The sequence below is a fragment of the Bison bison genome, unplaced genomic scaffold (genome assembly GCF_000754665.1).
Source record: "Bison bison bison isolate TAMUID 2011002044 unplaced genomic scaffold, Bison_UMD1.0 scf7180017846569, whole genome shotgun sequence".
In the NCBI taxonomy this organism is placed as follows: Eukaryota; Metazoa; Chordata; class Mammalia; order Artiodactyla; family Bovidae; genus Bison; species Bison bison.
In genome coordinates, this window is record NW_011477142.1 from 339706 (window position 1) to 350695 (window position 10990).

Consider the following 10990-nt stretch of genomic DNA (forward strand, 5'->3'; position numbering starts at 1 on the left):
TCACTGGGCCAGTGGCGGGGAGGCTACACAATCCTTTGACCAGAGAAAGGGACACCCACACTTCCCCTAAAGCTCACATGGCAAATACTGAACAACATTTAAAAGTTGCTGTTTGACTCATGTCCACTTCTTTTCGCTTTCCTTCAGTAGGAAGTTTTCTCCGAACTCACCATCTCCCATCTCATCAGAGAAGGGGAGGCTAAAGACAGCTTCATCAATCATCCGGTTGGGAAGGTTGGTATAGAACCTGCCAACTGTGGTCTCCAGGTTACTCAGCTGGTTCAGCACCATCATGCTGCCCTTAATCACAGGCAAGGCTATCCGGTCCAGCACGCCATACTTCCCTGAGTTCTGTTCGGCCAGATCTCTTAGAAAAGCCAGCTCTTTCAAGCCAGTCACCCCATCTGAAATAGAAAGCCAAGGGAAGACAATGTAAAACAAACTGGTGTATATCCATAAGATAGCCTTGTCATTTAGATCTAATAAGGGTCTCAATGAGGTCTTGCAGTGCCAAAGGGATCTTTGCAGAGACAATCTGGACTCAGAACACAGATACCAGTTCCTGCAGAGGAACAAAGCTGAAGGCATGATCTTTCCTCAAATAGTAATGAGGCCAAAGGAATTCTTCAAAAGGCAATGATGAAAAACACATGACTAAACAGAGGAGCCCCATTCAGCAAGGATTTCTTCCTTGAAAGTTTAATTATAAAATGTAAATTAGTTTTCTGCATTTAATATTTGAAAGCAAAAGTAATGATTAACAAGCCTGCATTTAATTTAAATTAGTAGATGAAGTTGTAAGAGTTTTAAAGGATTGAGGTTTGCCATTTCATTTCTTACCTCTTTGCCTATTAAACACTTGCCAAAGTCTCATGCAACTAAATGAAAGAATTATGGATTGTATTTAGTGATGTCTCCAAACCCCATTTCTTTAAACTCACTTTAATTACAAATGTTTTCATGCTTTATATTGTAGGGATAATACTGGATTTGATTTATTTAATATATATTTTTTATGTTTAGAGAGTTTTAAAATCTTTGTAAAAGATTCAGGCATACTGGGATGTATTGTTCTACATCTGTAATCTATAGCACAAAAATAAATTTAATAAACCTTTTTTAAAGTTTTGGTTTGCTATTGTTGGAACACAGTCAAAAGGATTAGTAACTGATCCCATATGGGTACCATTGTAAACAAATTCAAGTTATTTCAGTCACTACTGAAATTCTACCAATGAGTTTTAAAAAGATTTTTGCCTCATGTTCTTGAACTGTTTAGTCATTAAAAAATCTAAAAGTTCATGGTTCACCTACCTTCAGTGACTTTATCATTTTTAAATAGGTAATATATATACTTCTAGCTTTGGAAGTCCATTTCTAAAATCATGGCAGGATCTAATGGGTATAATTTCTTTCTTAACACATTGTATATAAATAATTTGGATTTTGCTCCACTCAGACAATGCTAAAGGAGAATCAGAATCAGATTATCGTTGCCTTTGCTTGACACAGAATTGAAATGGGAGGTGAGTGGTATACTTCAGAGTAAAAGACAACACATAAGATGTGATTGATCCATGATCTTACACCCTTGAGAAGCTTACAGGAGTGAATGATAAAAGGAGACAATTTGAGGCGATAAAAACATTTCCTTTCTTTGTCATGTACTGCATGACTCTTTCAAAATGTACAAGAAAAGTAACAAACAGGAAAATCTACCAGACAAAGAGCACAGCACAAGATACCAAGGACTGGGTTATTTTATGTCACTCCATTATGAAGCATTATGCAGGGGTGGCAGCAGAGTAAGTAGGGTGGCAGACTGGATTATTCTATCAACAATGTGGTCGTGCTGGAAACTACATTTCCCAGAATCCCCTTTCTTCTATGCTTCCAGGTTAAACGTGGCCAAAAATGAAGTGCTGTAACTTGAGAGGTGAAGCGAGAGATGTTAAGAGACAGACACAGAGGGACTTGAGAGTTCCAGTTCATTCCACTCTTCTGATTTGTGTTCAGTTCCCTTTCCCAACTGCTGGCTTACTCACCAAAGGCAACCCAACCAAGGGCAGGCTCACTCCAGATGCTTCACTGAGAATTCACAGAGAGAGCAGCCACAAAGACAACAACTTCTCAGACTTGTACAACAGACTTCCACACCAGACTTCCTACACAGTCTGCAGTGGTCCTAGTCTCCAGATATCCTTGCAGGCTTCAACTTGTTCACCCAGATCAGAGCTGGTTAATAACCTTTGAGTTGTCAATTCCTCTTTGCATCTTTACTCTTCCAGTTTCCCCCCATAATTGTGTACATTCTTATTCTCTTATTTTAAATTGAGGTATTGTGTTGTTTTCAGGTGTACGGCAAAGTGATTCAGTTATATACATTTATATTTTTTCAGATTACTTTTCAATATAGGTTATTACGAGATATTGAATATGGTTCCCTGCATTATGCAGTAAATCTTTGTTGCTTATCTATTTTATGTATACTAGGATTTGTTAATCCCGTACTCCTAATATATTCCTCCCTGACATCTTTTCCCTTTGGTAACTGTAGGTTTGTTTCCTATGTCTGTGAATCTGTTTCATATATAGATTCACTTGTATTATTTTAATTTTTTTAAGATTCCACATATAAGCGATATATTTGTCTTTCTTTACTGACTTACTTCAGACTTAATTGTCCAGGTTCATCATGTTGCTATAAATGACAATGGCTCATTCTTTTTCGTGGCTGAGTAATATTCCATTGCATACATTTAGCACATCTTAAACCAATCATCTGTTGATGGGCAATTAGGTTGTTCCCATGTCTTTGCTATTATTAATAGTATTGCTATGAACATTGGGGTGCATGTATTTTTTTTTTTTCTTCAATTTGAGCTTTTGTTTTTCTCTGATAGAAGTTTAGGAGTGGGATTGCTAGATCATATGGTAGCTCTATTTTTAGTTTTTAAAGAAACTTCCATACTGTTTTCTACAATGGCTACACCAATTTACATTCTCATCAATAGTTCATGTTCTTATTCTGATAATTAATTTGATATACCACAATTTCCACTGTGATTCTGCTTCCCTATTTGAACTGACAGAATTAAGGGTATGTGTCAACCCTCTTGAGTACTGTTCAGAGATACTTTTCAGAGAGGTGTGTCAGGCTAGCTTATGGGAAGAAAGAGAAAAGATGAGAGTGGTTATGGGAAGTAACCAGAAGTTTCAAAAAGTGGAATTATCAGGGGCACAGCAAGGGCATATGATACTCCCATGGGAAGATCTAGGACCAGTAAAGAGATGGGGGATGCAAGAAAACTGCTCAGTATCTGCCTGAGCAGACCTTCAAAACGCATGGGAAAGGCGTGATCACTTCCTTTTATGTTTCCTTACACCTGTTCTATTGCCTTTAATTCATTTGCCTTGTCTATCTTCCTCACTGGGTCAAGGGCTTCTTGAAGACAAGAGATGTTGTATGAAACAGCTCTAAGACCTCAGCGCACTATGTTGTATATGGTGCGTGCTTCATAAGCACACCATATCTTGCATATTTATTATCAGAGCAACCCTATGGAGATTTTACTCTTTTCATTTGACCGATCAAAGTGAGGCCCCCAAGAGATTAAGTAAGCAGCCATAAGCCACACGGCTAGCAAATGCAGACCGAAGCGGAAAACCTCTAGACGTCAGCCCCCGTGCTTTTCCATGTGCAAGCAGTCCACAAAATATCTGGAAAACAATCACGCTGGCCTAAATACAGATTCCTGGAACTTATCTAGGAGGGTCTGATCACAAATCTGTAGACACTGCCTGGGAGTCTGCATTTAAAGATGACTCTACAAGTAATCCTTATCCCATTAAAATATAAGAACCAGTGCCCCTCAAGCCAGCTGGTTCTGCACAGAAATCTGGAAGTGGAGAGGGGAGATAAGAGACAACAGGTGAGGAGGACTGTAAATCAAGATGTGTTCTCTCAAGAACAAGAGAATGGGGCCACTTTGAACACTGAGAGCAAGGGGCCCAAAGAAGAAAAGGAAGAGCTGTGTATTTGTAGATGGGGGTGGGGGGGTGGAGGGGACAAGACACAGCAGGGAGCTAGAAAATTGGGCTGTTGTCAGACTGGAGGATGGTTAAATTGCTGAAGGGAAACTATTGAGTATTCTATCAGATTTGCCAGTTTTGTAAACTTTCTCACAGACTGATGTAACAGCCACACAATCAACTTTAATGAGCACCTAGCAAGTGCCTGGCACCATCCTGGGTGCTCACTTTACATCGGGGTTAGTCTTCACAAGAACTCCGTCAAGTAGACACATCTCATTGCCACGACATGCAAGGGGATAGGGAGAAAGCGGCACAGTCGGTGATTCTGCAGGTAAATATAATATTCACAGTCCTGGTTTTACAGAATAATCTAGGTTAGTACTTGGGATTCCTGATCTTAAATCAATGAGGTAAGTTAATAAGCTTCATACAGTATCAAAATCCAAGTATATAAGGAGAAACCCCCCCCCCCCCCCAAAAAAATGGAGCTGCACAGATGCCTGTGTAAGACCATGTAACTGCAGAAGTTTTAGAAATGAAGAGCTGACTGGACAAAGAGATGAAGAGACAGCGACATCCTGACACATGCCCTGAGTATCCATATAAGGGGGAGAAAGCTGGGTTTGGGAAGGAATCTGTTCCTTATACCCTCATCAAAGCACCCTGTGATGGTTCTTTCTTATTTTTTGAAAGCAGCATGTACTTAGAAAGAACATTTTATCTGAAAGAAAAGGATCTCGAAACACTACCTACCGTTCATGAGGGCGTAGGTGAGAATCATTACAGAGTTGTTTAGAAAGCTATTTTCTTCATTGATGACACGGAGAGTCGCCTTTTTATCTTCTTCTGAAGAGTCCTTTGATGTAATGCCAGCGGACAGGTAAATGATGACCATGTCTGTATCTAAACAAATGCATACAAACTGAATGTTACATCAGAGGCTGGCTAAAGAGTTTCTCTTCCATTGGACTTTCCTGCCTCAAGGACCTGCCAGGCCCACTCTTCTTACTCCTGCCTGTCTGATGCTGAACTTTCATCTCCCTGCTTCTGCTGGCCTGTACTGGGCCACGAGGCCTCATTTAGCCAGTGTCAGGTAAAAAGATGCTCCTAATGAGTTTACTAGATCAAAAAAGGCAAGTTCCTCCAGGCATCCACGGTCATGGTTATTCAGCCATCCCAAATGGATGTCTCTTCTGCCTTCTGAAATACAGCATTCAGAACCTGATTTACTCTTTCCCCAGTGACCCAGGATCTTCACTAGGAATATACATTTTGGGGGAACTAGGCTTTAAAATGATGGTTCTTCCAGAGACTACTGAGATTTGCAAGGTTATCTGTCTCTATGCTAAGCAGTTCCAAAAAACATTTCTGTTTTGAAATTCATCAGTGTAGAAAAGCAGTGGGGGAAAAAAAAAAAAAACACGTGGACATAGGAGCCAAGTTGCCTGTAGTATCTGGGTAGATTACCTAAACTTTCTATGCCAAAATTTCCTTATCTAAAACAAAATGAGGATAATGACTGTACTTACTTCATAGGGTTGCTATGAGGGCTAATTGGTTAATTTTAGAGTGAAAGCAAAACTATGATGGTGAATATAAAATAAAAGAAAGAAACTTTAACACAAAACAAAAAAGAAAACCCTTGTATTGGCATGAAGAAGCACCTAGACTCTAGAGTAAAATGACTCTCCAGCTAGGGCTAATGACTGAGAACTCATTGTAGCTCACAGTGAAAACTTCTTTCAGGAGGATTTCCTCAAAAATTAAAGCGGTACATTTCCTATCACTAAAGATGCAAGGGCTGAATGACAGCTTTAAAGGAAGGAGGGCAGTAAGCCAGCTGGATTTTATACTGTCTTTTTAACCTGAGATTCTCTGATTCAGTATCTATTTTTAAGATTACTTACACAGATGTTCTTTTAATTGGGAAATAATGATTGATAGGCTATATGCTTGTTTCTTTAGCTTTTTATGGTTGTCATTCATCTGAGATTGCTTTCTAGCTACTGGGGGAGGCAGCCTCCAGGTTGGTCCCTCAATGATCCCACTTCCTGATATTCACATGGCTGTGTGGTCTGTCTATGAGAGTAGACTGGATTTAATGACAGAATGCAGCAAAAAAAAAAAAAAAAAGAATGCAGCAGAGGTCATGGGGTGTCAAGAGATGGATTAGGTTACAGAAAGACCATGGCTTCCACCTGTGTGCTCTCTCTTGGGTAAGCCAGAGAGAATGTTGTGAGCTAGCCTATGAGAGGCAAGGAACTGAGGCCCTCAGAATTGAATCCTCCAGCAACCATGTGAGTGAACTTAGCAGCAGATCTTTCCCAAGTTGAACTCTGAGATGACAGCCCCTCTGGCCACCAGTTTGACCACAACCTCATAGGATACCTTTGGGCAGAGGCACCCAACCATGCTGTGCCCAGATTCCTTACCTATAAACACTGAGATAATAAATGTTTATTGTCTTAAGCCACTGCGTGTTGGGTAATTTATCATCCAGAACAGATTATTAAAAAAATTATCCTAACAATGATGAGAATACAATGACTGAATTTTCTTCCGTTTGAAAACTTCCATTTTAGACTCTTTATTATGTAGAATTGAATAATAACAACTTGATGCTTTTGAAATGTGATGTTGAAGAAGATTCTTAAGAGTCCCTTGGACCATAAGGAGATCCAACCAGTCCTTCCTAAAGGAAATCAGTCCTGAATATTCATTGGAAGGACTGACGCTGAATCGAAGCTCCAATACTTTGGCCACCTGATGCAATGAACCAACTCATTGGAAAAGACCCTGATGCTGGGAAAGATTGAAGGTGGGAGGAGAAGGGGATGACAGAGGAAGAGATGGTTGGATGGCATCATCACCAATGCAATGGACATGAGTTTGAGTAGGCTCCAGGAGTCTGTGATGGACAGGGAAGCCTGACATGCTGCAATCCATGGGGTTGCAAAGAGTTGGACATGACTAAGTGACTGAGCTGAACTTAAGACTTAATATATAAGCAAGCTTCAAAGCTAATTTTGATGATTGAACGATTCTTAATAAATATTAACTGCAAATTTAAATTACATATTTAAAATTAGGGTATGAAACCTGATGTAAAATCATTAGGGAATATCCTGGTCTTAACTTAGATGTCAGTCTTTTTTCAATGTTGTAAACACAGTCCTATACATTTTTTTTTTGTTTGTTTAAGGATGCAAAACAGCTCACTTAAGTTTCAGACTGGGAAAAAAATACTATTTGACCCTAGTAGGTGGGATACAGATATATCATAAAATAAAGTATGATCTAAAGTATGAGACAAACCAACACATGTGAGAAATTCCTGGATACTTTTAAGACTGACCTAAAGTGAACCCTTGGGTTTTCTTACTTGGCTTTATGATTCTGGATAAAACACACTGTCACTGACAGCTGGTCTTAGGCAAAGGCCCGTGACTAGAAAGCCAGAGGCCTGCAGCCTGCAGCCCCTTTAGCTGCCGAGTGTTATTTTCTTTCCATCCCAACAATAAGATACATGTTCTGCAAGCATTTTCTCTATCTCTGCCCAGCCCCTGACTCTGTTCTTGCCCCATTCTTAGGCAAAACTGAGTTACTTTTCTATTTTTAAATATCAGATCTGCCAAATTTGCTCTGATTTATTTTTCTACTTACTAGGATATCCCCACTCTAATCACTCATGGGAACATTAAGCCTTGTGATTAGTAATGTTAGGGATGAGTCATTATAGACAATTGGGGCAGAGCAAAGATATAGCATGTACTTGGAAGAAAATGTAATCCTCTCCATGTGAGAAGTCCCTATGAAAGCCACCAGCATTCCTTGGGATCAATATCAAAGTGTGAAGAACAACCCAAATTTGGACTTTGCCCATGCCATTAGATCCCAACTCCTAACTGTCATATTCCTTCTGCTACAAAATGACCCCTCAACCGGTTATCCCCAAAACAAACCTAGGGAAAAAAATCCAAATGTGTTGATGGTATCTGTTACAGATCCACCACAGGACTGAAAAAGAGCCAGCACTGAATAAAAGTTTTAGTTTTTCTTATTAGTACAAAGCAGATTAGCACAAAGCCACCATGACTTGGCCATGCGGCTCTTGTTCATATGGCTATCAACATGGGGCAGATACTTGGTTTTCATGCACAGACTAATCCTTCCAATAACCTTATAAGGTAGGTCTTACTCATTGAGAAAATCCTACCAAATGGTCTTCAAAAAGTGCCAGGTATACAGTAGAGTAGATAATAAATACTTGCCTGTGGAGTGAATACAAGTTATGATGTACAGTATAAATTCATAAGAGGAGTATGTAGACCCCTTACAATGCTATAGCCAAGGTGACTAATGGTCCTTGAGTGTCTGGGCTAGGGGTCAAATTGGGATGTCTAGAGTATCTGCACTACTTTAGCCAGAGCAATAAGTCTTAAAGGAAACTGAATATCATTATAATCACAGCTAGTATGTACTTAATATTTATGATGAGATCCTGGATCTTATTATCACCCTCAGTTTGCAGATGGAGGAAACCAGACCTGGAGAAATCAAGTAATTTACACAAGTTTCAAAACATTTCAGAGGAGGAATTTGAGCACACATTGGTTGAAATTCAAAATCCATATGCTTAACTACTATGTAACATTGCTTGAAAGTACCTCAATCTCTCCTTAATAAACCAGGCAATACTAATTCCTACGTGTTTCATTATGCAACCTAATCTGGGTTTTTCTTTCTTTGAACTACCAGTACACACTGTAAAATGGAAGCCTGTGAGATAAACTTTAGAAACATCTTACTTGGCCTAGAAAAAGACCCTTTTCACATTTAAAAAATAGTACCATCAAAATGTGTCCTAATCAGTGACTCTTCTTGCCATGTTTTTGCTCACCAACATTAGGAAAATCCCCCCAAACCCAAAGGAGAAATGTTTCCTGCCAAAGCAGCTCTCTGCTAACATACAGTGCAGGAAGGTTTATAAGAAGAGGTTTAATGAAGTCTCTATTCACAGTTTTAAAGCTGGAACAAATGACAACATTTGAAAATCAAGGGATTTCACATAAAAATCCAGATTTCTGGCTTCTCTTAAAACAGAAAAAGATCTGGCAACACTGGACAGGCACTCCTGCAAGGCTGAACAGAAGAGCAGCTGCCTTCTTGATCGAGGATACTCTCTCTAGCTGTCTGCGCTCCCCAAACAAGCCCCAAACCTTACCTCGAGCTCCCTTGATACCTCACTGCCTGGCTGCTGCCAGTCTAACATTTCTCTCTATTACTTAAACAGTGGCATCACTAAAATTGGATTTCATCTCTAAAGATGGTTTGAGAACTGAACAATCAAGTAAAAAGAGCACATCTGATGAGGAATGCTGACAGGCAGATGACAGCTGGTAAAGGGCACCCACAGATGAATGGCATTGGCCAACTAGCCAATCTGTCTTGACTGCTCAAGAGGCCAACCTTATCCTTTGGCTTCATTGAACTAGGGTCAACGTTGCACTCAGGCATCCTGTAATATTGGTTATGGATAGCTGGTGCTTGCCAAGGTTGGTAGGCAAAATTCTAAGATGACCCTGAAGACCCACGCTCTTTTATGATCCCCTCCTCTTGAGTATGAGTATGACCAGTAATTTGCTTCTGACCAACAGAATATGGCAAAGGTGACGGGATATTATTCCTGTGATCGTGCTACATATATGGCAAAGATGGAGGGATTCTGCAGATGTAGTTAAGGTGTTAATAAGTTAATCATGAGGGAGAGTAGTTTATTTAAAGCAGAAGAGTGAGCCTGATAAGATCAGACAAAACCTTTAAAAGAGGGTCCAAGCCTTCCCTGACATCAGCAGCTGGAAGGAAAGATGCTCTCCTCCTGACCTTGAAGAAGCAAGTAGACATGAGTTTTACAATTGGAAGGAAATAAACTCTGCCAATGGTTGAGTTTGGAAGAGGACTCTGAAACTCAGATGCAACCACAGACCTGGCTGATACCTAGACTGCAGCCTTGTATAATCCTAAACAGAGAAGCAACGGATGGACTCTTGTCCCATGGAAGCTGTGAGATAACAATATAGAGAAACATAAAAATGAGACACCATCTACCATCATTACCTGTAATAATTACTGTAGCTTCTTTCAGGGGCCCATCATGTGCCAGCACTATGCTGGGCATTTATCAATGCTGTCTTAGTTTTAATGCAGACACACTGAAGGACTTGAAAATATATTCATTAAATTTATCTCAATAGGGTACATTCATTAAAAAACAAACAAACAAAAAAACAACAAACAGATTATCAAATATAAAAGAGAAAATGACATAGATTCCTTTCAGTAGTTTCAAAGCATGGGTCTTATTTCAAATATCCTTTCCTTTACTTTATTTTTTTTTATTTATTTTATTTTTAAACTTTACATAATTGTATCAGTTTTGCCAAACATCAAAATGAATCCGCCACAGGTCCTTTCCTTTACTTTAGCTTGCATCCTAATTCCAGATTTTCTTTCATACATGAAAATTAAATTAGAGTGCCTTTGTACATTTGAAGGGCTGTGCTCATTTAAATGACAGTTGGTTAGAGGAAGGAAGGATCAAGGCAAGAATTCAGGCTGCCCTGTTTCTGCACACATGCGCACAAGCAGACTGTAAGTCAGTGACTAGGCGGGGTGGACAATTAGCATTAAAAAGGACGTGGATATTCTCCAGGGAAATAAACAAGGATATGTTCCTAATAAAAGGGCAGCAAGAAGAGGCTCAGGGAGTAAAGAAATCATGCAGAGTACCTTTGATTGGAAAAGATGAGAAAATCTAGTAAGTTCCTACTATTAGATGATAATATGACAACACAAGAAATTGTTATCCCGTCAGTTTAGGAAAAAACCCCTCTGGACATAGTTGTGTGATCAGTTAACAATCTATTTCCATCGCCATCATTTATCTAGTTTATGA

The 10990-nt window shown here is 39.4% G+C and overlaps 1 protein-coding gene across 1 annotated transcript in view; it reads right to left on the reverse strand.

The window, feature by feature from the left end:
• The window catches only part of CACHD1 (cache domain containing 1), a 236150-nt gene that overhangs the window by 46443 nt on the left and 178717 nt on the right, over positions 1–10990 (reverse strand). Inside the window, exons 9-10 of the mRNA XM_010840232.1 lie at positions 4789–4938; positions 171–404 (exon numbers count right to left, since the gene is read on the reverse strand). Coding sequence (XP_010838534.1) covers positions 171–404; positions 4789–4938 — 384 coding nt within the window. The remainder of the gene's footprint in view (positions 1–170; positions 405–4788; positions 4939–10990) is intronic.